The 27530-nt window shown below is 47.6% G+C and overlaps 1 protein-coding gene across 5 annotated transcripts; it reads right to left on the bottom strand.

The window, feature by feature from the left end:
* Positions 1-588: 588 nt before the first annotated feature.
* LOC140905768 (uncharacterized) lies at positions 589-27530 on the bottom strand. 5 transcript variants are annotated; one of them, XM_073329216.1, is made up of 3 exons: positions 27193-27530; positions 23989-24115; positions 589-21216 (listed from the first exon to the last, which is right to left on the bottom strand). In XM_073329216.1, exons 1-3 carry the CDS (start codon positions 27283-27285, stop codon positions 19418-19420), a joined length of 2019 nt encoding a protein of 672 aa, XP_073185317.1. In that variant the 5' UTR covers positions 27286-27530; the 3' UTR covers positions 589-19417. The 5 variants fall into 5 exon arrangements, with proteins under 5 accessions (XP_073185317.1, XP_073185318.1, XP_073185319.1 ...); XM_073329217.1 differs by having other exon boundaries at positions 589-21213; XM_073329218.1 differs by lacking the exon at positions 27193-27530 and adding an exon at positions 22673-22809 and having other exon boundaries at positions 23989-24075.

Here is a 27530-nt window from a genome sequence, read left to right as displayed (position 1 = left end):
GCAAGGAATACCAGTTTGACATACACTGACCTGAGAGAACCACGGCTAGTGTATGAGTAGCCACAATGGGCTGCCTTTGTGTACTCAAATAGATGTAAAAGTTCATTCCTTTCCACTTTCAAATTTTCACCCCGTTAAGCTATGTGACATTTGTTTAATGTCGCCTGTGGGGTTTTTGTGACCATTGGCTTTCTGCACAGTGCACTGGTTCCCCCCCACTTGTTAAAAGTTCTATTTTTGGCAAATCAAATGGTCTTCTAGTTCCCAGCAAATATGGCAGACTGGTGGCCAAAGCAAGCTGTACTTGTCAACACACACCAAGCACCACAACATTCATACTTCAGGAAAACACCCAGACAGATTTATAAATGTACCACAAACCCTGCGCAAAGCTCTAGGCCCAACAAACACACACTCCCAGGGCTGACCATTCAAGTGCTCTTTCAAAACCTGCCTCCACTGCCTAACTCCACCTTGGGCTCATGTAATGGCCCTTGTCTCTGGCTGTTCAATGTTAGGGGGCTTATTCCTTCACCCACTTACTTCCCTGGTCCTTCTCGCATGAACAGAGAGCAACAATACCCGAAGTCCGAAGGTGCAAACAATTCGATGTTTATTGGGGTGAACTTCCAGCAAGCTTAAATACAAGTTCCTTTTTTCCTTATTTTCGAATCCCAACTTACTTCCTGTTTGCCCCTAATTTATATAGTAATATTCTTAGCTATACCTTAACCAATCATTCTACTAACATTTAACTAACCAATCCTAACATGGATTAGCTAACCAATTATATCCCACCACCTTAATTAGTTTACACCCAGCAAAATTAATTATACAGCAGACAGAAGCAATCACAGAACCAGACAGAGACCATGCCAATAAACAATAGCAAAGTGGGAACTATAATGACAAAACAATACAGAAGTGAGGATTTCACAACTACATCTGTAAAGACATAAGAGTTTCCCAGCTGTGTCTATTGATAAGTGAGTTCTTACCAGACAGAAAACTATCAACCTCAATTTCCTTTTACAGCTTCTAGGCACTTCCCTTTCTCTGGAGGTGATAGGCACTATAAGGACAGGATTAAATTCCTAACAGCCCAATAGCACCTGATTTCAATGTGACTAGTTTGGGATGTGAGGAGGTGACCGTTCACTTCCCAGCTTATGGCTGCCTCTGTCGCTTAGCCAAAGGCCTTAGCCTAAGAACAGGGCCTCAGACTGTCACAGTAAGAGAAGGCCCTTACACTGGCAGACAGTGATTTTGATTCTTTCTTTTATACCTCTAACTAGCCAAGTGATAGGAATACACCTAAATTCTTAGAGTATAGGCCTTTACAGACAGGCCTGAATATCTATATCCTAACACTCCACCCCTTTTTTTTTTCTTTTTCTTTTGGGATCCTCCTGCCCAGGTATCCCTGGAAAAGCATAGGACATATGGCGACACATTTCCTGATAGGGCCAGGCATTGAGGTGGAAGGTGTCGATGCTCCATCTGTCCCACTGCCCCTTGTGTAGTATAGTGCCCTGCACCTTCTCTCGTACGGGCATACCACACCTATTCCAATTAGTGTTCCAGACTTCCCAGTGTAGTGGGCCCGAGAAGGTTGGGTCCAGGTTGTCTAGTACACTTGGGGGGGCTTACTACATTACTTATAAGTTATAATTAGTGGCTGTTCTCTAGGGGGTTGTGCCCCCCGTGATCGTTTCCATATGCAATGTAACACACATATAGTTAACAATACACCAGCTGCTATGATAATCCACAGCAACACCGAGAGTCCTGACCACTGCAGTATGGTCCAACATCCTGGCCACCACCAAAAACACTGCTTCTCCTCCTTTGATAAGGTTAAAATTTTGTCAGCGCCATCCTGTAGTGTGTATTGTAAGTGTGTCCAACTGTTGTCGCTTGCAGCAAGTTGCTCTTGTAATCTCTGTGTACTTTTGTCCATATTGTGTGTCCATTGAATATCCACAGTGAAATTTGGTATTGTCCAAACCAATTCAACTACTTGGTACGGTATCGGGTAGTAGGTGCTGGTTCGATTGTTTACAACGATTGAGTTCACTGATCCATTGGTGCACCATAGTCCAGGTGGCAGAGTATAGAAGTTCATAATTTTGTCATACACTGGAAGGATTTTGCCTCCTAGTGTTATATTGCAGGATTGCATACATTCCCAACAGAATACACCATACCCCATATACATTACCCCTAAATGCCCCCCCTTTGCAATAGGCCATTGATCCTGCTCCTCCATAGTCATAGGAGAGGGGCACATCCATATTCCTCCTCTGGATATACAACTGCTTAATGTGATGACAGTCCAATTTACCCCATTCCATGCCCCCCACCTATTCCCTAGTGGCTCCCAACGTGCTCCCCCTTCCCTACTTACTCCCATAGGGGACAAGGGAACCACCTTATTTGCATTTCCTTCCCATGGTATCATAGTAACAATTACACAAGAACTGTCCCCACAGGTCGGGGATGTTATTTTCCAGGTAGATGGGTATGTTTTTGCAATTGTGGATAAATATGGGCTAGCTTCCCGATTCAATACTGAAGGCCATTGTTCTGACCAAGCATCTCTCATAATATCCATTAACATTATTAACTGAGCATTTTGAATACCTATGCACACTTCTCCCCATGTTAGTCTTCTGAAGCCATCTTCTACCCATGTCACCAGGTCCCCTGCCCAATGAGTTAACTGCAAGTTTACCTCTACTGCTGTCCTCCACCCTGTGGCAACTGCTGATAGTTGCTGTGCCATTAATTCATTAATTTGTTGTTGAAATTTCACATTTTGGCTTACTAATTGTTTGGTTACCCACTCGTCCCCCAGATTCCATGTACCCAGCATAGTGTTCCCAGCTGCCCACAATCCCCTTTTCCGACGACGATTCCAGGTGTGTCCCCTCACCCATGCATTGAATTGTTGTTTCAATCCTTTTATGTACATACTACAATTAGGATGGATTTGGTCCACCCACCATTCCTTGGGGCGTACCACCCATGTAATAGAGTGAAAGGACATGTTAAAAAGTGCTGGCTGCACCTGCTCCCACAATGGCTCCCAGACATTTGCTCGTCGGGGAATATTCTTGGCTCCAGGCTGTGGCCACTTTAAATTTGGATTCTTCCAACTTGGCATCCATATCACCTGTAGGGTTACATTCTGTAAAATGGTTAACTCATCGTACACCCAGCGTCCCAAAGGGGATTTTACGCCTCATGTAATATGTACATAACAATCACACCTTTGGGGATTATCTTCCATGGAAGTACCATTGTGGTTACATATGGTAACATCACACCCTCAATGTGGGGCCCTATTTTCCCAAGAGGGTTCATTTGCTCCAGGAGACCAGAGGGTTATATTCTTTGGACCCTCTGTAACAAACCACATAGCTGGGTAACTGTGTTTTTCACTATCGTTAATCATGGCAGCACCCAGGGAGTACCATGCAATATTTCCTGATAAATTTGATATTCTCCACCTGGTTGGGATTCCCCCATCTAATCCATAAACCATATACCGACACTGCCAAATTCCTGTTGGAGTATTAGTGGTACATCTTTCTATGGGGAGATTCTCATAGTCTTCATTAGCTTTATTACCACAGGTTGCATGTGTAGCCGTCCATGTGTTTCCTCCTTTTGACACTTCACATCGTGGGATCTGAATAGAATTTGTAAATGTGACAATCGTGATTAGCACTAGTAATTGTTCCATCCAGGGCCAGGGAATTTTCATCCTTTTCTCCTTTTTGAATTAACCTGTAATACACACATAACAAAATTTACATGTCCCCTTTCCCAATCCCCTGTTTGTACCTTTTTATTTGCGTGCAGTGAACCCACTCCCGTCCTCCATTCTCTGTACCCAGTAATAGCAGACTGGGCCCTAATTGGTCAAGGACAAGATAGGGGCCCTTCCATTTAGGAGCTGGGAATGGATGGTGTTGACCTGGAATCTTGTACATCACTAGATCTCCCACCTTGGGTAGATCACGCTCCCCAGGCAGGTCGTACCACGCTCTGACTCTTGCTGCTCCTTGCTCGTCTCGCCAGGCCACCGCCTGCTGTACTTGTTTTACATGGTCAATTAAAGTTAAAATCCATTCTTGTGTTAAGCCGTGTGTAGTGACTTCCCCAGGTACTGGGGTAAGTAGATTTTCCCACTGTTCCATAGGCCTTCCCATGAGAGCTTCATATGGAGAAAATCCTGTGCCCTTTGATTCTCGGGCCCTTATTCTCATTAAGACAAAGGGCAGTAACTGTGACCAGTTTTTTCCTCCGACTTCCACTCCCTTTCTTAGCTCACTTTTAATGGTGCGGTTCATGCGTTCCCCCTGCCCCGCAGCCTGGGGGTGGTAAGCAATGTGGAACAACTGTGTGATTCCAGTGAGGGCCGATAGCTCCCCTAACAGATCTGACCGAAAAGCAGCTCCTTGGTCTGAGTCAATCACCTTTGGGACCCCCCAGCGAGTGAATACCTCATTTACCAGTATTGCAGCAGTTACCCGGGCTGTTTGATACTTTGTGGGGAAAGCTTCCACCCACCGGCTGAAAGCATCCACTACCACCAACATGAATCGGTTTTTCCTGTGATCTGGTGGTAGGGGTCCTGTGTAATCAATTTGTATTCTTTCCCATGGTCCCCTTGGGGCTTGTCTCATTAATTCTCCCCTTAGCACCTTGTGAGGTGGGCTGTGCCTGGCACAGTCCAAACAACGTTCCAGATGTGATTTTAAATCAGCTGCCATTCCTGGCCACCAGCACAACCTTTTTAAAGTTCCCAGGGCCTCCTCAAACCCGGGGTGTCCCCCTGCCAAGCTCCCATGCACCCAGCTTAAGAAAGCTGCCCGACTTCCCTGAGGGCACAACATGACCGGTCCCTCAGTTGTTAAGACGCACCAAATCCCTTCCATTAGTTCCACCTTTGGCACATGCCTGGCCCCAAGTTTCATGATGCCTTCCAGTCCTGGGTCAGATTCCTGCAACTCTCGAATTCGCCCTCCCCGATCTGTATCCACCCCGCTTCTTGTTAACACTGTGATAGACACACTCTCTTCTGGCTCCCAGGGCCATGGGGGTGCCTCTGTTGCAGCCTGCTTGGCCTCTACATCGGCCAGATTATTCCCTTTGCTTAGGGGTCCTGTTTTCTTGTGTGCCTTTACCTTTACCACATTGATCCATGTAAAAGAGTGACTCAGCTCCTCCACTCGCTTCCACCAGGTAGCATGCTTGATTGTGGAGCCGTCTGTCGCCCTGAAATGATTATCTGCCCACCATCTCAGCATTAATGTGGCACCACGAAATACATAATCTGAATCTACCACCACCCAACATTCTGCCTCAAATTTGGGATCCACTTCATTTAAAGCTGTTAGCAAGGCTGCCAGTTCTGCCTCCTGAGCTGACTTTGCTTCTAGTGAGAAACCAATGGTGCTGACTGTCTCATTGCCTCTGATTCCCACAACAGCTAAGCCTGCAGTTTTCCGTCCCCCTTGATAGCTACAACTTCCATCCAAAAACCATACTAGTGTCCCCTCCTTTACCTGATTGGGATTAGCTGCCCGAAACACCTGATGTTGGGTTTTACCTGGGCTGGCTTCACATTGGTGTGGGGTGCCAGCCAGATGTAATCCAGCTACCCAGACTATGGGTTCCTTTAACACCTCTGCTTTAATGTTTTCTGCCTGTAGAGCCAGCAACCATTTAGCAATACGCTACCCACTCACTTGTCCCTGTAAGATAGTGTGCATGTTTAACAGCCACAGGGGGTCATGAGATCGGACTATGACTTTCTGCATTCCCGTAAGGTATTTAAATTTCCCTACCCCCCAGTAGGAGCACAACAGCACCTTTTCACACCACCCATACTTCAATTCCACAGCACTCAAAAGTCGAGAGGCAAAGGCCACAGGTCGGTCCTTTGCTCCATACTCCTGTGTTAATGCACAACCAATGGTAGTGTCCGATACCAAAGGATACAGATAAAAGAATTTCTCCCCATCTGGGGAGGCCAGCACTGGCCAGGTTTTCCTTTAGCACTCTCACTGCCTCAGTACACTCTTCTGACCACTCCCAAGTTGAGGCTCGGGTTAGGTCAAATAGAGGCTGGGCTATTTCTGCATAATTGGCCACAAAATCCCTGCAAAATCCAGTTAGACCCAGAAAACTTTGCAAGCTTTTAACATCCGTAGGCAGTGGCAGGGACTGGATCAGTTGCACCCGTCCCTTATCGATTTCCTTTCCCATCTGAGACACTTCCACTCCTAAGTAGTTCACTCTTGTCTGTCCCATCTGAGCCTTTTTCTCATTGACCTTCAATCCTGCTCTTGCCAAAGCTTGCAGGACCTGCTCGGTTAGTTCCCTGTCTTCTTCCTCTGTCCCTGACATTAGCAACAGGTCGTCTACATATTGTATGCACCTTGCTGAATCCACCCCCTCCAGAGCCTGTCTCATGTATCTGTGAAAAATTGCAGGGGAGTCCCTATATCCCTGGGGTAGGACTGTCCAGCAGAACTGTCTGCCCTCCCATGTGAATGCAGTTTTATACTGACATGAGGTAGCTAGTGGCAGAGACTAAAACCCATTAGCTATGTCCAAAACAGTGAAAATTCAGAATTGGGGTCCAATACGGGCCAACATTTCAGGGTATGCTGCCACCACTGAGGCTGGTGAATTGGCCAGAGAATTTAGTGCCCTGTAATCCACAGTGAGACGCCAGGTACCGTTTGGCTTCCTCACGGGCCACACAGCAGCATTACGAGTCACGGCACCAAGATGTTAGGGGGCTTATTCCTTCACCCACTTACTTTCCTGGTCCTTCTCGCATGAACAGAGAGCAACAATACCCGAAGTCCGAAGGTGCAAACAATTCGATGTTTATTGGGGTGAACTTCCAGCAAGCTTAAATACAAGTTCCTTTTTTCCTTATTTTCGAATCCCAACTTACTTCCTGTTTGCCCCTAATTTATATAGTAATATTCTTAGCTATACCTTAACCAATCATTCTACTAACATTTAACTAACCAATCCTAACATGGATTAGCTAACCAATTATATCCCACCACCTTAATTAGTTTACACCCAGCAAAATTAATTATACAGCAGACAGAAGCAATCACAGAACCAGACAGAGACCATGCCAATAAACAATAGCAAAGTGGGAACTATAATGACAAAACAATACAGAAGTGAGGATTTCACAACTACATCTGTAAAGACATAAGAGTTTCCCAGCTGTGTCTATTGATAAGTGAGTTCTTACCAGACAGAAAACTATCAACCTCAATTTCCTTTTACAGCTTCTAGGCACTTCCCTTTCTCTGGAGGTGTGTAGCCAGACAGCCGCCACCCCCCTCAGACCAGCATTGCTGGAAACACAGGAGGAAGCAGGAACAGAGCACTTAACATATATTCCAGCACAGCCTTTGAAGCTGTGAAAGCACAGGTGTGCTGCTACAATGTGCCTCTGGGAACAGATACAAGGATTAAGCTCACAGCAGGCAGAGGCCCTGTGACAGACATGGCTCTTAGCCCCAACTAAATAGCGTGATGCACACACACCAACATCCTAGTTGGGAAAATATTTACCCTGATAAAAGAAATGTCCAGTAGTCGACACTTATTGTTTCTCTCCTTTGCAAGTGTAAACTACTCTTGTGAAAGCTGGCGTCACCCCGACAGACCAGCCTCAATTTGGCATAAGAAAGGAGAAAGAGAATAAAGGAGTACAGAGGTATAAGTAGGGGACCTACAGCACCATGATTTTTGAGTGCTTTTCACTATCTATCTGCTGGTCAGATAAGTGACAGCCTCCCAAGGCTTCTGCAGCTAAGAGGGTCCCTACGCCTTGTCCCTTATTCGTCTTTCCGCGGAATTGAGTGACCGATCCTGGCTTGGCACCGCTGGAATCGAGAGATGCAAGGAGGGTAAGAAGCACCCACACCTGATCTCCTATCTTTAGTGTACACATATTTTGAAATAGAGCTCTATACTTTGTTTTCTTTGGGATTGTGGCTTCAGTTTTGTAACTTGTTTGTGTGTGTAACATCTCTACATTTAAATAAGTAGGCACTAGCAATTTTGTAACCACATGATTAGAATCTAGCTTAATAAATTTTGGTAACCATTTATGCATAAGCCTGACTTGTTTTCTCTGGTTTACTGTAAAGCAGCCAACACAATTAAAGAACCTCAGCCGTTTTGGCTCTAAAGCCTGGCCATTAGGTGAGAGTACTAAGAGCCTAGCGTTGAGTTGTGCCGCCTCCACGGGGCAAACTCTTGGGGCACCTGTCAGTCAATCCTGGCTGCCCGCTGCAAAGGAGCTCTGAGCTCTAGCAGTTAAAGTCACGGGTGTGGAGAGGCTCTTAGTGCTGCCATTGGGGCACCTGTCAGTCAGTATTGACTGCCCGCTGCGAAGGAGCTCTGAGCTCTAGCAGTTAAAGTCACGGGTGGTTAGGACCTTGGGGCATCCGTCAGCCTAGCCCGGGCTGCCCGCCGCGAAGGGACAGTGCGTCCTAGCGGTTAAAGTCACGGATGGTATAAACGGGCATAGCTGGCACCTCACTAAACATCCTTGGCTGTCGGCTAACAAGGTGATAGGCACTATAAGGACAGGATTAAATTCCTAACAGCCCAATAGCACCTTATTTCAATGTGACTAGTTTGGAATGTGAGGATGTGACCGTTCACTTCCCAGCTTATGGCTGCCTCTGCTGCTTAGCCAAAGGCCTTAGCCTAAGAACAGGGCCTCAGACTGTCACAGTAAGAGAAAGACCTTACACTGGCAGACAGTGATTTTGATTCTTTCTTTTATACCTCTAACTAGCCAAGTGATAGGAATACACCTAAATTCTTAGAGTATAGGCCTTTACAGACAGGCCTGAATATCTATATCCTAACACTCAAAGTCAGCGGCCAGCCACTCCACCCCAACCCTGGCAGAAGCTTTTCTCCCTTTACCTCACAGATCTTGCTGAGAAGGCCAATGGCATTTTGGGATGTATAAGTAGGGGCATTGCCAGCAGATCGAGGGATGTGATCATCCCCCTCTATTCGACATTGGTGAGGCCTCATCTGGAGTGCTGTGTCCAGGGCCCCACACTACAAGAAGGATGTGAAAAAATTGGAAAGCGTCCAGCGGAGGGCAACAAAAATGATGAGGGGACTGGAACACATGACTTATGAGGAGAGGCTGAGGGAACTGGGATTGTTTAGTCTGCAGAAGAGAAGAATGAGGGGGGATTTGATAGCTGCTTTCAACTACCTGAAAGGGGGTTCCAAAGAGGATGGATCTAGACTGTTCTCAATGGTAGCAGATGACAGAAAGAGGAGTAATGGTCTCAAGTTGTAGTGGGGGAGGTTTAGGTTGGATATTAGGAAAAACTTTTTCACTTGGAGGGTGGTGAAACACTGGAATGCGTTACCTAGGGAGGTGGTGGAATCTCCTGTCTTAGAAGTTTTTAAGGTCAGGCTTGACAAAGCCCTGGCTGGGATGATTTAGTTGGGCGTTGGTCCTGCTTTGAGCAGGGGGTTGGACTAGTCGACCTCCTGAGGTCCCTTCCAACCCTGATATTCTAGGATTCTATGATCTTATGCAGGACAAAACAGGCAGCTATAACCATTGGGATGTTTTTCTCACTAAGATCTAATCAAGTTAGTAAACTCCAGCAGCGTCCCTTCACTCTACCAAGGAGACATTCAACATTCAATGCACCTCCTGAGCCAGTTGCTGAATCTTCCCTGGGTGCTGTCAAGGTGGCTGGTGTACAGCTCCATAAGGCAGGGCAGGCTGGGTCTCCAGAAATCATTACTGGCATTTCACGATCGCTAATGGTGATCTGCTGGCTAGGAGAGAATGTCCCTGTGTGCAGCTTTCGGAACAGCCCTGTGTTTTTAAAGATGCAAGCATCATACACTTCCCCTGGCCAGCTACAGTGATGTTGGTGAAGTCTCCTGATGATCCACCAATATTTGCATAAACCATAGAAAACTAGCCCTTTCTGTTGCTGTACTCTGTGGCAAGGTGGGATGGTGCCAACATAGGGACGTGTGTGTCATCTATCACCCCACCGTGTTTCAAGAACCAAATTACTGCAAATCCATCCACTATTTCCTGCACATTGCTGAGGGTCACTGTCCTGCATAGCAGAAGATGATTGATGGCCCGGCACACTTGCATGACAACAGCTCCCACTGTGGATTTGCCAACTCCAAAATGATTTCCCACTGACCAGCATTCCGGCATTGGAAGCTGCCCGTGTGTGATCACCATTCACTTTTTCATTGTCAGTACAGTTCTCATGCTGGTGTCATTGCGCTGGAGGGCTGGGGTGAACTTGGCACACACGGCCAGGAACGTGGCCTTTTGAATCCGAAAGTTCTGCAGCCCCTGCTCATCCCAAAACTGCATTACGATGTGATCCCTCCAGTTAGGGCTCAGAAGCATCATTCCACCAAGGGCAGCTGCTCTGTGCATGCCACCAGCAACCCTGAATTGTTTTTTTTGCAAAGTACCTCAGGAAACTGTCCTTAAAGATGGCATCACGTCCCCTGTTGCGGACCTTCCTGTGCGTCTGCAAATACAGGAGCATTGTGCATCCTGGAGCTGCAATGTTCATAAGAATAGTGCAGAGTTTTGCATGCTCTGTGCTTCGCTAAGAGGTGGCAGGCACTGAAAAGTGCTGTACAGGCTTGTGGGATTTTTTTTTAAATGGTGCAAAAATTATGGACTATCGATGTCGTTATGGGATGGAGAAGTTGCATGCTGGAAACCTGATCTGTAGCACCCAGAGCTCTCTGGGCAAGTCATTACTATCCCACAACACTGTGAACATTCCCCCAAAGCCATTATCCTGGAAGGTGGCGTGTGGCATGCTGGGATACCTACCTGTGGTGCACTGCACTTGACACTTACTCAAGGACCCCTGGGGAGTCCACACAGAGCCAATGCAAGCAGCCACGTAGGCAGACAATGGTGGCTGTAGGCCGATGTAACTTGGACAAACCAGTTTGTAGTGCAGACATGGCCCAGTAAAACCCAGTTTCATCCCCAAAGATTTCATAATCTAAATAGCCAAGACAAAGTGCAGGAGAAAGGATTTTTTCCCATTTCCACCCTGAATTGCCTCCACTTGCTTTGTGCTTTTCAAACATCAGGTACCAGCTTTGGGAGGCTCAGCCTACGCAATGTTTGAAGGACTCAGGGAAGCTTCATTCAGGTGTAGCGTTGCCTCATCCTAGATCTCGGCTTTTGGTTTAAACTCTAGAATCTTTATTAACTGATGCTGTACTTACAGATTAATCAAGTTAAGGCCAGGCAGGACTATAAAATCATTGAGACCAACCACCTGTATATCCCAGGCCCTTAAATTTCACCCAGTTACCCCTACATTGAGCCCAGTAACTTGTGTTTGACTAAAGCAAACTTCCAGAAATGCCTCCAGTCTTGATACCCTAGATAACCCTAGAAAACATGAAGAGCTGGAGAATCCACCACTGGCCTTGGGAGTTGGTTCCAATGGTTAATCACCCTTATTTAAAACATTGTGCCTTATTTCCAATTTGAATTTGTCTGGCTTCAGCTTCCAGGCATTGGTTCTTGCTCTGCCCTTCTCTGCTGGATTAAAGAGCCTGTCAGTACTTGGTATTTTCTCCTTGTGAAGGTCCTTAGACACGGAGATCAAGTCACCTCTCAATCTTTTTGGTAAGCTAAATAGATGGAGCTCATGGAGTCTCTCCCTGCAAGGCATTTTCTCCAGCACTCAGATCAGGTTTGTGGCTGTCTCCTGCACCCTCTCCAATTGTTCTACATCTTTTAAAAAATACGGACACCAGAACTGTCCACAGGATTCCAGTTTCAGTCTCACCAGGGCTGTGTACAGAGGCCAAATCACCTCCTCACGCCTCCTGTTTATACATCCAAGGATCACATTAGCCCCTTTTGCCTCCGTCACACTGGAAGCTCATAGCCAATCACCTGTCCACTCTCAGCCCTAGACCCTTTCCAGAGTCACTGCTTCCCAGAAGCCAGTCCCCCAGTCTGGAGGGCAAGCCAGCATTTCTTTTTCCTACATCTATCACTTTATATTTGGCCATCTTAAAACGCATTTTGTTTGACTGGGCCCAGCTTGCCCAGTGATTCTCTATTGCTGTCCTCTCATCATCAGTTGCCGTGCCACCACATGGTGTCACGTGCAAATGTTATGAGTGGTGATTTTATATTGACTGCCCGATCACTGCTGAAAATATTGAATAGCAGCAACCCTAGTACCAGTTCCTGCAGAACGGCCTTAGAAACATCCCCATTCAAAGATTCCTCATTGGCAAGTACTTTTTGAGATCTGTTAACTGGCCAGCTCTTAATCCATCTAACGTGTGCTTCCCTGATACTGTACAGTGCTCGTTTTTAATCGGCGTGTGTGGTACTATGTGAAATGCCGCACGAACGGCTATTTTATCTGTTACACTCGCACCTGACAGAGATTTTGACTTTTCCTCCTTAACTTTTTCTTTCCTCTTTATTTAGAAATATAGAGAAGAACAAACGAGCAAAGAAGCAAAAAAGAGCCAAAGATTAAATAAAGTAATCAACAGGCATAAATTATGCATACAGAATAGCCAAATACATGTGAGACATGGATGCCCTGATTACCTTATATATATAGACAACCCTTATTTTCTTTTGCATGTTTACCATGTGTTTCATTATTCGTACACACTGAGTAACGAAGCCTAAAACACGAAAAGTACCTGCACCATAGCGGGCTCAGAAATATTACTCGGTATATAAGACAGAGCCAACAGCCGCTCCAGCCCCAGTCCCATATCTTGCTAGAACTTCCAAGCATCAAGTATGGCTGTATCTTCCTGAGGTCTGTCTGTCTTTGAATGTGCCATATGACTGTAGTACAGTCTAAGGCTGTAGTCATCATACTCCCATGGCCACCCAGTGCTGCGTTATCCAGTTGGAGATCATGCCATTTTACATCCCATAATACTGTGTCCCTTTTAGATTTTGTTAGGATAATCTCTCTTAATGTTTGAGTGTTTTGCACGCTATACAAAGTTACCAGCCTGTACCTACATAGTCTCTAAAAGAAACAAGCCTTTATTGGTGACGTTGATTGACAAAAGGAAAAAATTTAAAATGTTCATCTAAATCATACAGATTGTAGCAGTCTAAGATTTGCAGACCTTTTCTTCTGAGATCATTCTTCAAAGCAATCAGCAAAAAGAATGTATTAAATATACAAATTCTCTTGTAAGGAATATGTTCATTCCTTATAAAACTAGCTGAATTATTTTGTTTAGGAAGACAATTAAGTGCCAATATTTCAGGCCTACTTTACCCCAGAAACCTGAAACTTTGTTAAATTCTATTTCACGCTCTGCGTAACGCTGGGAATAGTAGCTTTGTAGAATCAACAGCACAGCAGACGCATACATGTTTGTACTCTCCTACTCTAATAGCCCGCACAGAACTAGTTTTTATGCGCTTTGCAAAAAGTTCTAGCACTATAGAAAACCATAGTGGAAATAAAGGACTTTTTTCCCCAATTCAGCTCTAAACCCTGCAGCAAGCTACCACGTGGGAAAGGATTCCTCTGGCTCAGATGGAAAGTGGACACCATCACATCAGCTTGTTTGCGGGGTTTCTTCTTCTAATCCCCTTCCGGGCTGAGCAATGAAGATAATAGGACCCTATATCTGACTTTCCCCTTTCTCTCTGATTCTCACAGTGCTACCGTGGAGCCCAAACTCGTACTTGGTCAGACGAAATAACTAGACCCATACTTGGAAAACCTGTGATCACACCTGGAAAACAAATCCCAAGGATCAGAATGAAAAGTGAAACCCTGTCCCACTGATTCCAACAGAGGCACGCCTTGGCCCTGGCTTTATCCAGCCTCTCTCCCTGTTTCTTTGTAGAGAGACCAACAATACAACGCATGATAAAAAAAAACATAATTAAAATCAGAAACCCATGCAATGTGTCCTCGTTGTATTTACATTCAAACATTTCTGTTTACAGCCCCTACCTCATCTTCTCAGTAGGTTAAAGAAACACATTTCTCCTATCCCCTTTGGCAAGGTTCCACCCTGGGGCCCGATTCCACTCTTCCACACAGCAACTGAATTATGGAGCAGCTTCCCTGACTGCAGTGGAGTTCAGGCCTGATTCAATGCTGTGAAAGTCAGTGGGAGCCCTTAGATTGGCCTCTAATGGACATTGGCCTGACCCTCCCTGTGGAATTTACATGGTTGTAAATGAGACTGGGTTTGGCCCCTTATCATGGAGTCCCTGCAATGGTAAAATAGAAAAACCAGAAATCACTCATCAAACACTGAAGACACTGGAAAGCATCATGACCCCTTTCTGAACCTCAGAAGTCACCCTCAAGCAAACTCACAAAGAGGCCACTTTAGTTTCAGTTTCAAGGACTGGTTGAGCCCATTACGTTAAGGCAACAAATGGCTTTATGTTGTGTTTCCTCCAGGACTAGAAAGAAAGGTGACGCATCAGGAATCGCAGCTATAGAGCTCAGTGTTCCCGTTTTCCTCACACATATGCTCAGAGTCTGCTCCGACTTCTGGCAGTTCACCCTCTTCTGCTGCTTCTTACCATCTTGTTTAACCCATGTTCCATTTACTGTAACCCAGATGGGCTTCTGGATTCTGGTCCTGCCATTTTCTCTGAGCCACTTCTCATTTCTTGAGGCATCTCCAGAACCTCTCTGGAAAGATTTAGATACCAAATCTTTACCTTTCAGATTCACAGAACAACTTAAATGGAGAAACCAGGTAGGATCTTAAGTTCTTACATCCTGGGGCTTTCCCGGGGCTTGTCTTCTTTTTAAGATTTATGCTGAAGAGGCTTGAAAACGTGTCCTTCAAAACCCATCATTCAGTTGCCTGAATTTATGGCCTTTTCTCCATATTAGTATATTAATGTCCACTTTCTATATTTGCTGTAACGGCTCTTTGTAAATGGAGCAAATATTCAACTAATTTCCTTCCCTAACCAAAGGATTTCTCAAACCCAGCACTATGATTCTATGTCAGTCCTCTTGAGCTTCCTTTCTCAGCTCTGCACTGATGGAATTGTCTTGTCTGCCCTGCCCTGCCCCCATAGCATCTGGCTGTTCTCCGCTGGTGCCTTAACTGCCCGATAGCCAGGTGGTTAATTGGTGTAGCATGTCTGAGGCTCCTCACAGCACTCATAGGCTGTTCTTTGATGCCTACGTCCAGTCCTTTCAACCACATTTATCTAGCCCCTGGCATCATCCATCCTTTGGGTCTAACACTCACCCGAGGTGAAATTCTCCTACTAGGCAGAGGGCAGCAGAGAGGCTGACATGGGACATAGGCCTTGTGCTCTATGAATTTCATAGAATCATAGAATATCAGGGTTGGAAGGGACCTCAGGAGGTCATCTAGTCCAGCCCCCTGCTCAAAGCAGGACCAATCCCCAATTTTTGCCCCAGATCCCAAATGGCCCCCTCAAGGATTGAACTCACAACCCTGGGTTTAACAGGCCAATGCTCAAACCACTGAGCTATCCCTCCCCCCCAAATTTCGCCCTCTAGCGTAGGTGGGGATGTAATACCTTGTATTGGATCAGCTTCTCCTGGTGAGAGACAAGCTTTCAAGCCGCACAGAGGTCTGGTCTACACTGCAGACCTGAATCGGTATAATCACGTCGCTTGGGGTGTGAAAAATCCACACCTAACACACACACACACACCCCCGATGTAGACAGCACTATGTCAGCAGAGTTTCTCCTGCCGACACAGCTACCACCTCTCAGGGAGGTGGGTTAACTATGCCAATGGGAGAGCTCTTTCCCATCGGCACAGGAGCAGCTTCACTTACACACTACAGTGGCGCAGCTGCGCTGACAGGGTTTTAAGTGTAGAGCTGCCCAGAGCTCTGGGAACTGTTCTGGGAGCATCACAGCTAAAGGCCAGGTGGGACGGATTGTTTGGCATGAGTAGTTAGCGCATACTGCAAGGGACCATGCAAGGTAGAGTGTCCCGTTAGCACCTCTGTGGTCAGAGGACAAAAAGCAGGGGGTTAGTAGGTTACAGATTGCTGTAATAAGCCAGGACTCCCGTGTCTCTGTTCAGCCCACGAGCTTTAGTGTCTAGGGATTTAAGCTCCCAGGCTTGTCTTTTGAAAGCGTTATGCAGGTTTCCTTTGAGGAGGAGGAGGACTCAGTTAGGGCTTATTACAACAATCTGTAATCCATTAACCCCCACTTTTTGTCCTATGCCGTCCTCCCTGCTCCCAGTCTCATCCAACGTGCATGGAAATACACAGCAGGTTCCCAGACTTGTTTTCTGAGTCGAGGATTGCCCTTTCTACCTTATAAATGGTATTTATGTGCACAGAGCCAACCAAATTTTGGCCAGTGACATCTGTACAACCTAATGGCAGTCCATGGGGTAGCATAGTTTTATTTGGCCTTGGCCTTTCCACCATACATTAGTGGCAGTGTCTTTAATCATTTGATTGTACACCCAAGCCAGGGATGGTAGGGGAAGCAGGATGTCCATGTTAGGCAGCACCAGCAGACTCCTGGGTTCAGAAGCATGGGGCTGGATTCAGCCACTGAAGTCAGGAGCACTATGCTGATTTACTGCAGCTGAGAATATGACCCATGGTGTCTTTCTCCCCCTGCCTGCTATTCCTACCTCTTTATCTCTTATGCAACACAGCTCAGTGCAAATGTATGGAACCAGGCAGCGTGTCAGGTGAATCTGTTCACAGTTCCCATATGCACCCCTGGGGCGTCCGACTCCCCAAGCTACCGAGGAGGAAGATAGACTGGCCGTAGTATTTCCTTTAGAGCAAGACCCAGCCACTCCAAAGAACTGATTCTGCCATCTGTTGCATTACCACTTGTGCTCTGTGACTAGTTCCATTGAGGGGAAGGCAGGATGGTCCTAATTTTTTATTAATTTGTGGCTTTAGTGCCCAGATCCTTTGGTAACTGGCATATTAGGAAAACACATGTAGAAAGTGCCCATAAGAACTGAGAGCAGTGGAGCAAACCTCTCCCGCAGAAATTGCTTAGTGAGGATAATACTCGCCCTGTCTCTAGTGCCGTTCAGCAGTGCATCTCAAAGCCAAATATCAACATTAATCCTCACAACCCTACATGTTCCAGACAGGGAAACTGAGGCATAGAGCGGGTAATGTGACATCTCCATGGTTACATACTGAGCCAGTGTCAGAGGTGAAAGTCCTGGCTTCCAGTCCCTGGAGCTTGTACATGTCATGCCTTGAATCCTCAAGAAGGTCAGGGGACCGTGAGTGACTCATTTTCCCCAGCGAGATCATCTCTGCGTCCTCTCAGAGCGACGCTCAGCATTTAGGGCTGTGATCAAGAGGAACTAGCTCCACTTTGTGGCTGGAGAGCCAGCCCTACTTGCCTTTTACAGAAGGGAAACCGGAGCACAGAGAGGGGCAGTGACTCAAGGTCACACAGGGAATCCAGAGCCGAGCCCGTTAGAACCCTGGAGTCCCCAGCTCCCAGCCCTACCCGCTCCGCAGCACCATCAGCATCACATGAGCACCTGCGCTGCCTTGAGCCATAAACATCCACAGACGCTCTGAACAAAGGCAGCTCCCGAGATGCGTGCAGGACAACTGGGAGACATCAAGGACATCCTGAACGATTCCTGTGCAGCAGTGAAGGAGCTGGGAGAACCAGATCTCCAAGCCCTGGAACCTGCGGGACAGGCGCCAACCATTGGTGTTAAAAACTTCTGGGAGTTATTCACCGGGAAGTGTGACAAGTCAGAGACACTGAGCACCAGCCAGAACACCCGACCCTCTGAACACCACCTCACAGAAAAGGAAGCTGCTTCTGGCCCCAGGACACGCCATGCGGAGCTGACACAGGAGAGGCCTGGCTGTGGGGATGAGTGAAAGCCAGCCCCATCCCCAGAGGCTGTATCAGTACAGGGCCCTACAAGATGCTATCGTTTGACCTGTCCCACAAGGATAAGGCCCAGAGTTAGTAACTGCAAAACTCCAGGGGAGCCTGGCACAATATCGGTTGCTGTGGGAATAAACCTGAGAAAGGGGCAGAATGCCTTCTCCTCAGCCGCTGTTGCCCAGTGTCCCTCAGGAACTCATCCAGCCCAATGTCCGGGGGAAGCAGAGCCCCCTAAAACACAGATGCAGGAATGAAGGAAGCTGGCTGGGGCAGGTCTCAGTCACATAATCACTTAGATGATCTCGCAGCTCTTTTCCATCTATGATTATGATGATCCTTGTAGTCTCGTCCACCTTCTCCAGGGAGTTAGCCTGGACCTCTTGCCAGCAGCTCTTCTGCTGTTTGCCACCTGCCTTTGGTCCCTTGCAAGTTCTCTGCTGTAGAATATAGAGGGACTTATTGCATGAATGTCATGGGCTCCATGCTGCCATTTCAGTGACTTTGGCTTTTCTCCCTCCCCATACATCTGACGGCTGCATGTGCAATGTCTCCCTTGGCCTCGAAGGTGGATCTTCTCACACGCTGCTCTTCCACCACCACCAGAACCAACATTTGTTCTTTCCAGCCTGGGCTTGCTGTCTAGTTCTGCCCTTTCTCCTCCGGAGGGAACTTTTCATGCACTGAGCACGTCGATGATTCCTGGCCTCTTTTGCGGTTTGCTCATCTGTTACGTTAACTTGGGTTTTCAGTGAACTTTCTCAAACACGCGGCACTCCCAGAACAGGAGTCAACAGGGAGCAACAGACTGGATGATGAGTGGAATGGCTCAGGGTCGATTCTATGGCCTCTGCCATCCTAAGGAGGCTTCTGCAAAGTCCCAATTCACCCCGGTGTATCTCCAGTGAAGTTATACGTGGGATGAATGCAGCCCCAGAGCTCAGGGTTTGTATGTGATGCTAAACGGAGTCAGAAAAGATCATACGGATCTGGGCACTGGGTGGTAAAGGATCTGTATTGTGTAGGTGACTGCACTGACTGATCAGAAATGCAGTTCAATTAAATTAGTGTGTGAGTGAGCAAGCAATGGAGGGGAATCTATGCTCTGTATCCCTAGTCACCCAGCACGCAAGTGGGATTGATTGTGATAAAATCATTGAAACCACCTACTCAATGCGAAGCTGCAGCAAAAAAGCCAGACCAGATGCTATGCTGCATGGATAGAAGAGAAGGAAAACCAAAGGATGTGGTAGCATGTAAGGCTCTTGTGAGTCCCCACCTGGGGCACTACAGGACCGGGTACCATCCAGCTTCCTTGGAAGGGTGCAACAGGGGAGGGTTAGGAATTGGGAGTAAATGGAGGAACCTGGGCAGAGCTACATCATGCAAAAGGTAACAATAACCACATGGAATACGTCATCAGCAGGAGCGGGATGCCACATGAGCTCAAGAGACACCTAGATTTACTCCTGGGGAAAGTGGACAGGTCTGCAGAGCAAACTGGAAGCTGGGCTTTAAATCCATGACCAGGGGATAGGGATTTGGGTCGAGATGATCTTTCCCTGCTCTTAAAACTTCCTGAGCCAAATTCACTGGGTGCAACTTCACTGATGTCAGTGATGCGGCAGCAGGGCCGGCGCTGGGCCTGTGTGTTAGAACCTGTCTCTCCTGCGTGTGGGCTTTCTGGTGCGTTATTAAATTAGACTTCTGGCAGAAGCTTTTCCCACAGTCCTTGCAGGTAAATGAGATCATTTCTCGGTGGGCTTTCTGAGGGACAGTGGCAAGCATCTTCTGCGGGAAACCGTCCCCACTTTCGCTGGGTAGTATCACCGGCTCTTGGGAATGGGTTTTCTGGTGCACCTTGAGATAGCGCATGGAGGAGAAGCTTTTCCCGCAGTCGGTGCATATACTCAGCAGCACCCTGCTGTGGATCTTCAGGTGGATTTTCAGAGACCCCTCCGCAGTGAAGCTTTTCCCACATTCCGTGCAAGTGAAGGGCCTCTCCCCTGTGTGCATTCGCTGGTGGATCCGCAGGTACTTGGCAGTGAAGCTTTTCCCACAGTCAGAGCAGGTGAACAGGCCCTCCCCTGTGTGCATCCGCTGGTGGATGCGGAGATAGCCCTTCTGGGCGAAGCTCTCCCCACACTCCGCGCAGGTGAATGTGGTCTCCCCCGTGTGGCTTCTCTGGTGCATCTTGAGATATCGCATGGTGGCAAAGCTCTTCCCGCAATCACTGCAGATGAAGGGGGTCCCGTCCGTGTGGATTTTCTGGTGTATCTTCAGATAGCCCTTGGTGGTGAAGCGTTTCCCACACTCGGCACAGGGATACGGGGTCTCCCCCGTGTGCAGCCTCTGGTGTATCTTGAGATAGCCCTTGGTGGTGAAGCTCTTCGCACACTCAGTGCATGTGAAGGGCGTCTCACCCGTGTGGATTCTCTGGTGCGCCTTGAGGGAGCCCTTGGAAATGAAGCTTTTCCCACACTCCAGACATGTGAACGGCCTCTTCCCCTTGTGCTGTCCCAGGTGTATCTTGAGATAGCCCTTGGAAGTAAAACTCTTCCCGCACTCGGTGCAAGTAAAGGGCCTCTCTCCCGTGTGTTTCCTCTGGTGGACTTTGAGGTCCACCTTGCGAGTGAAGCTCTTCCCACATTCACTGCACAGAAAGGGCCTCTCCCCCGTGTGCTTCCTCTGGTGCATTTTGAGATCCCCCTTTGACGGGAACCTTTTTCCGCATTCAGTGCATGGAAAGGGCTTCTCCCCTGTGTGGAGTCTCAGGTGGATCTTCAGGTATCCCCTCTGGGTGAAGCTTTTCCCACACTCGGTGCATGCGTATGGCCGCTCCCCTGTGTGGATTCTCAGGTGGATCTTCAGGTCCCCTTTCTGAGAGAAGCATTTCCCACACTCACTGCAGGGAAACGGCCTCTCCCTCTTGTGGTTCCTCTGTCGTATTAGGAGATCTGTCTTCTCCACACAGCTTCGTTTGCATTCCTGAAGGGCGTTTGGTCTCTCCGTCACCTGGGCTTTCTGCTGAGCCGTGCTGTTTGTGGATAGCCCTTGCGTGTTTCCTACTGAGTTTCTTTGCGTTGTCTGGAGTTTGCTCTGACTCAGGCAGTTTTTCACCTTCACTGAACTTTGGGAAACTTTCTCTTTAAGCTTCACTGAAAAGGTCTTCACAGGAAGCAGGTTTTCAGCATCTTCCTCCTGATTCTTCTCCTCCATACTTTCATTCACAATCTCATCATCTACTAGAGAGAAAACAACAGACCAGATGTTATTCCATGTGATGGTAGCAAAAGAAACGTTTCTCGTTTAAACAAAAGTTTCTATTAATTGCAAACCCCCAGGGGCTGTCAAACCTCCCTGGGAGAAACACAGTTGGAATCTCAGACTTATTGTTATGTATTATTTGTGTGATGCGGACAGGCCGGATCCCTGCTCGGGCCCACGTCTCAGCTGGGGACTAAGAGACACACAGCTGGAGTCTGGCTGGGGTTTGTGCCCTGGTTTTGAACAGGCTGCACTGAGGTTGACATTCACGCTCTTGCATCACCGTTGGGAGCATTACAGTCTGTATAGCAGCAGCACCTAGGGATGCAGTCAAGGACCAGGGTCCCATTTTGCCAGGCACTGAGTGAGACATGCAGTGAAGAGACGTCAGACCATCCCTGCCCCAGACAGCTCCCGCTCTAGGTTGTATCAAGACACAACAGCTGGGGGAGACAAACAAATGGGGCTATGGGGAGGGAGGTGATGGGATACCAATAAAGCGAGCACATTGGTATACAATGAGCAACAGTCTTAACTCAGCATCTGCCTAGCCACTGTCAGCAGCATGGCTGGATCGGCCTCACTGCAGCTGGGCTCCCTCAGCAGGGGACCCGAGAAGGAAAGCTAGCTGCTGATTCCCCTCACCCCAGAGTTTCTCACACTCTGGAAGGGCAGCCAGGGAGACCACACAGAGGGGCTAATAGAAGCAGCTGGAGGAGGATGGAAAACACGTTGGGGTCCAGTTTGAAAGCTGCTCACTATCTAGGAAATCACTTTATGTACTTATTGGAAGCCCCATGGCCTTAAAATGAATCCCGGGCTTCCATGCTGCTGGTACTGTCCTGGAGAAAATTCACCTACCCTCTACTGAGACCAAAGTCTTTAAGTGGGTGCAACTTTATCACCGATCCTCCTGCCAGCTAGTCACTCATCCTGTACTGTACATCAGCTCCCATTCCCTGACACTGCCTCACTGCCCAGCTACTTCTACTTCCACTTCCCCTTGTGCATGCCTGCACCCAGCAGGCAGGTTACAAGCTGAGGGATAAAGCTCTATCAGCTTCCGCTGAATTCCGCCAGCTCTGAAACCGGCTCGTGGAAATGTTAAAGCACACAGGAGTCACCAGACTGGATCAGACCGTCATCTATCCAGTCCCCTCTCCTGTCGGACCATGACTAATCACACTGGCTTCAGAGGCAGGGGCGAGGACCATTAGAATATGCTGCCTATCGGAAAAGATTGTTCCTAACGCCCTGGAGGCTGGGGGATTGTGCAGCAACCAGGCTGCAGGGGCAAGTCATGAAGAGGGAGCACTTTGAGTCGCAAAGAGAGAACGGGAGCAGACAAGGGGGGGGCCATATGGGGCAAAAGCTAACTCCCAGCCACAGCCTCAAGGAGGCACACCTGGACTGACTGCAGCTCTTCAAAGGTACCTTTCAATTTCATGGAATGCCCTTGTCCTTGTACCAGGAGAAGTTATGGCTCCTACACACACGGAGCTGCCCGTGCAGCTCTCTCCCTCCGCGCCGCTCTCGTGGCATCTGGGTAGCGGGCGTGAGGTTCACACGGGCTGTGGGGAAAAATGGGTCCTGCCAGCGCGGTTCAGGGAATGTGGTGACCCATATCAAACTGGCTGCGGTCCCGAGCGTTGCTGAAATCATCTTCTCCAACAACTCTCACCATCTCGAACCCTGGTACCCTTCTCCAGCTGTCCACACTGCCTTCCGGCAGGAATTCCCAACCTCCTTCCCTTGCATTCAACGTCCTGCCCAACTCAGCCACTGCCTATGGCCCAGCTCGGTCTTCATGTGAGCAGGAGCAACTGACTCAGAGAAGCAGCACCTACGTACCCAAGTTTGCCTCTATCCCTCAGCACCCTAACTCCAGCTCCTCTGTAATTACCTGTCTGCCAGCTCCCTCTCTTCCCATTTCCCATTCTCTTCCCTTTACGCAGTGTCCTAGGCAGGAAACTCCCTCGCCCTTAGCACCCGAACACCCCCCACCTCACAGAACCCTTCCCTCCAAACTCCCACGCCCCTCTGATGCAAATCCTCACAGGGAAGTGAAGCATTCTGGTCAGTGTGCCGGCTGGCTGGTCTCGCCTACCCTGTTACAGCCTGATCGTTACTGTTGCTATCAGCTGGCCTCAGCGTCCAGTTCTGCCACCCGCTTTCAGATATCGATAACCTTTTCTTCCGAAGGGAAATGGAGCGATTCTGGTTCTGACCGTCACCATGTCACGTGGCGTGACACCATGAGGGGGAAACGACATCTCATGTGTCTTTTAAAACCAGTTTCTCTTCTGGAACAACAAATACTGAAGTGCCTTTACTCATAACACTGCAGCCATTGTGTGACCTCACTGGAGGGCAGAGTTGCGGTGTTCTGAGCCTTCACTGTGTGTTTCTTACCTTAGCTGCTTTAGATTTAACTTTGAGTTTCCTGGATTCAGAACTCTTGGTTTGGTTTACAACACCCTGCAGCGTTTTATCCCCCTAAAGTTATCCATGCACGCACCAGCTTAACTGCAGCCCGCAGTATTTTGTCTAGGAAATGAACACCACTTAAAAATGAGACTGCAGGACCTCGCTAGCAGGCGCTTCCCTGTCTGTTCATTCCCCCAAGAGCTGAGAATTGTCAGAGATACAATTCTCACATGCTCCACGCAGGGAGAATCCCACGCAACTGTCTGGTGACGTGGCTTTTCATGTGTTGCACGGCCCCCAGTAGCACAAACGTGTCTCTTTACCTAGCGAGGTGACGAGCTCGTAATTCTCCTTCATCACATCCCAGTACAGTTCTTTCTGCCATTCCGCTAACTCCTTCCACTCCTCCGGCGAGAAATAGACTGCAACATCCTCAAATGTCACCGGAGCCTGAAATCACAAATTGTCACCTGGTTAGCATCTTCTGCATCAGCAGCATCCTGCCCCTTACAGCCCTGACCCTTGTCCAGGGATGGGGCATTTTCGAGTCACAGCAATAATCCACTCACTGCTGACACAGGAATTTAGGAGTTGCCATACTAGGTCTGAGCAGGGGTACCCTCTCTCCAACAGCAGCAGTACCAGTTACTTCAACGGAAGTACAAGAAACCATGTCACAGAACGCGAATAACCTGCTTCTAGGGGAAAAGTCTTTGTGATTGCTATCAGCTCAGGCCCTGAAGCAGAATTTATAGTTTCCACAATTATATTTAATTATCCTGTCTAATGTAATGTTGGATGCTTGCATTAACCCTGAGTGCTTAATGTTTTTCTGAATTCTGCAAAGCTCCTGGACTCAATATTGCCATGTGGCAATGAGTTCCGCATTCTAATTTTACGTTTTTCAATTTCTGCTGCCTTTCAATGTCACTAAATGTTCCCTTGCTCTTGCACTGGGCAAGAGGATAAACAGAAGCAGCAAATTTACCCTCCCTATGCCAGTCAGTTCTTATACCTCTATCCTGTCCTCTCTCATTCATCTCCTCTCTAAACTAAACAGTCTCAATCTCACCTCACTCACAAGTCCCTCCTGGCCTCTAATTTGGCACCAGTCCCTGAACTCCCTCTGTATGTGCTATTGAACTGATGGGACAGGCTGACCAGAACTGAACACAATATTCAGGGCAGGGCACACCCCTGACACATGATGTCAGTGTGATATTTACTGTATCTTCAGGCACACTAACACGTCACATACTTTTCTGGGCCAGTGCTGTACGTGAAGCGGAGGTTTCCATTGCTCTGCCGCAATAACACCCAGTTCTTTGTCTGAGTGGTGACAATTGATCTAGAATCCAGACACGTGAATAAATAGCTCAAATGGATCTTTCCAAACTGCCTTGCTCTGCATTTGTTAGCAGTGAATTTCATCTGCTGTGGTGTTGCCCATTCACCCATCTTGGCTAGGTCTCTCTTGTTCCCAGGGGCACCATTTCAGATTTTGGTGGGGGGGGAAGGGGGAATAACCCGTGATTCCTGGGGCTATGTAGGCACTTGAAAACTCTAGTTTTTTGGCAGGTAATTTAGCAATTAGCTGACAGGAGCCCTGTATCTAATTCCTTTATAAAAAATAAATAAATAAATAAATATTAGACCCACTCAACTCTAACATCATCTTGTGGCAAATCACTTAAGGGACACTGGTTTAAAATTGTAATGTATATTCTTACTAACTCTGGAGAGAGAGAGAGAGAGAGAGAGAGAGAGAGAGAGAGAGGGTGCGCGCGCCCATCAGGACTCCTGGGTTCTATCCCAGCTCTGGGAGGGGAGTGGGGTCTAATGGGTTACAGTAGGGAGCAGATACATCTGGGTTCTATAGAAGAACATCAGAATGGCCATACTGGGTAAGATCAAAGGTCCATCTAGCCCAGTATCCTGTCTTCCAACAGTGGCCAATGCCAGGTGCCCCAGAGGGAATGAACAGAACAGGGAATCATCAAGTTGGCCTGTTGCCCACTCCCAGCTTCTGGCAAACAGAGGCAAAGGACATGCATGGATGTCTGCCCACCCTGGCTAATAGCCATTGCTGGACCTATCCTCCAGGAACGTATCTAGTTCTTACTGGAACCCTGTTATAGTCTTGGCCTTCACAACATCCCCCAACAAAGAGTTCCACGTGTTGACTGTGAAGAAACACTTTGTTTGTTTGTTTTAAATCTGCTGCCTATTAATGTCATTGGGTGACCCCTAGTTCTTGTGTTATGTGAAGGAGTAAATAACTCTTCCCTCTTTAATGACAGGTTTCAGAGTAACAGCCGAGTTAGTCTGTATTCGCAAAAAGAAAAGGAGGTCTTGTGGCACCTTAGAGACTAACCAATTTATTTGAGCATAAGCTTTCGTGAGCTACAGCTCACTCACAAAAGCTTATGCTCAAATAAATTGGTTAGTCTCTAAGGTGCCACAAGTCCTCCTTTTCTTCCTTCTTTACTTTCTCCACACCTCTATCATATTCCCCCTTTGTCTCTTTTCCATGCTGAAAAGTCCCAGTCTTATTAATCTCTCCTCATACCCTTAATCATTTCTGCTGCCCTTCTCTGTACCTTTTCCAATTCCAATGTATCTTTTTTGAGATGGGGTGACCAAATCTGCATGCAGCATTCAAGATGTTGGCGTACCATGGATTTATATAGAGGCAATATGATATTTTCTGTCTTATCTAACCCTTTCCTAACGATTCCCAATATTTTGGAAGCTTTTTTAATTGCCACTGCACATTGAACAGATGTTTGCAGAGAACTATCCATAATGACTCCAAGATCGCTTTATTGACGGGTTCAGCTAATTTAGACCCCATCATTTTGCATGTAGAGTTGGGATTATGTTTTCCAATGTGCATTACTTTGCATTTATCAACAGTGAATTTCATCTGCCATTTTGTTGCCCAGTCACCCAGTTTTGAGAGATCCTTCTGCAGCTCTTCGCAGTCTGCCTGGGTCTTAACTGCCTTTAGTAATTTTGTATCATCTGCAAATTTTGCCACCTCACTGTTTACCCCTTTTCCCAGATCATTTATGAATATGTTAAATAGCATTGGGCCCAGTACAGACTCCTGGGGGACACCACTATTTACCTCTCTCCATTCTGGAAATTGACCATTTATTCTACCCTTTGTTTCCTACCTTTTAACAGAATTGTCTGGCAGTGGTTTCAGGATCATCTAAGGATCCTTAATTTACTTTAATGACAAGCCTTTTGTTATCTTAATCACCCTGCCTATTTGTAAACAAACTCCCTGCCCCAAAGTCTGCTGCTCCCAGCTTCCAAATTCATCACATATCACACTGAAGCTGTTGCAGTTAAGAGCTCCGTCTGGGGCTAGGGTGAGTAGACCTCCCCTACGGAAGGGGCGGGGGGCTAGAGCCATCTCCTTGCCCCCCTAAATGGCACCCCTGCTAGTTCCTCACAGTCTCCTCTAATCTTGACTAACCCTGATTGTCTGCTGTGGTTTTTGCCACCTGGCTACTCACCCCATTTTCCAGGTAATTAATGAATATACTAAAAACCAGCCCTAGGTTAGAAGACTGCGGCATGCTCTGTGCCCCTTTGGCCACGCTGAACATCGACTGTCTAGTCTCATCTCGTAGCCAGTCACCGATCCACAACAGAACCTTCTCTCTTGCTCCATGACTCCCTTCGGTGCCCTTGGCAGTTTCTAGTGAGGGACTTCTGACAGAGGCTTTGAAACAGTCCCTACAAACGACACAAACCAATTGGTCTTTACCAATTATTTTGCTGACACACGAGAGAATTCACCTTCGTTTCCCCTGCTGGGTGCTCATGCTAGGAGCCATTCAGCACAGTAGAA

This window comes from Lepidochelys kempii, chromosome 2, assembly GCF_965140265.1.
Source record: "Lepidochelys kempii isolate rLepKem1 chromosome 2, rLepKem1.hap2, whole genome shotgun sequence".
Taxonomy (NCBI): domain Eukaryota; kingdom Metazoa; phylum Chordata; order Testudines; family Cheloniidae; genus Lepidochelys; species Lepidochelys kempii.
Note: the sequence above shows the minus strand (reverse complement) of the source record. Positions and strands in the feature narration are given on the sequence as shown.

Excerpts from the sequence above, each read along its gene's own strand:
- LOC140905768 (XM_073329216.1), bottom strand. The coding sequence starts at position 27,285 with ATGTTCAGCGTGGCCAAAGGGGCACAGAGCATGCCGCAGTCTTCTAAC. Across the intron at positions 24,116-27,192 it reads TTAATTACCTGGAAAATGGG|GCTCCGGTGACATTTGAGGA; the intron begins GTGAGTAGCCAG and ends TTGTGATTTCAG. Across the intron at positions 21,217-23,988 it reads CGAGCTCGTCACCTCGCTAG|TAGATGATGAGATTGTGAAT; the intron begins GTAAAGAGACAC and ends TTTTCTCTCTAG.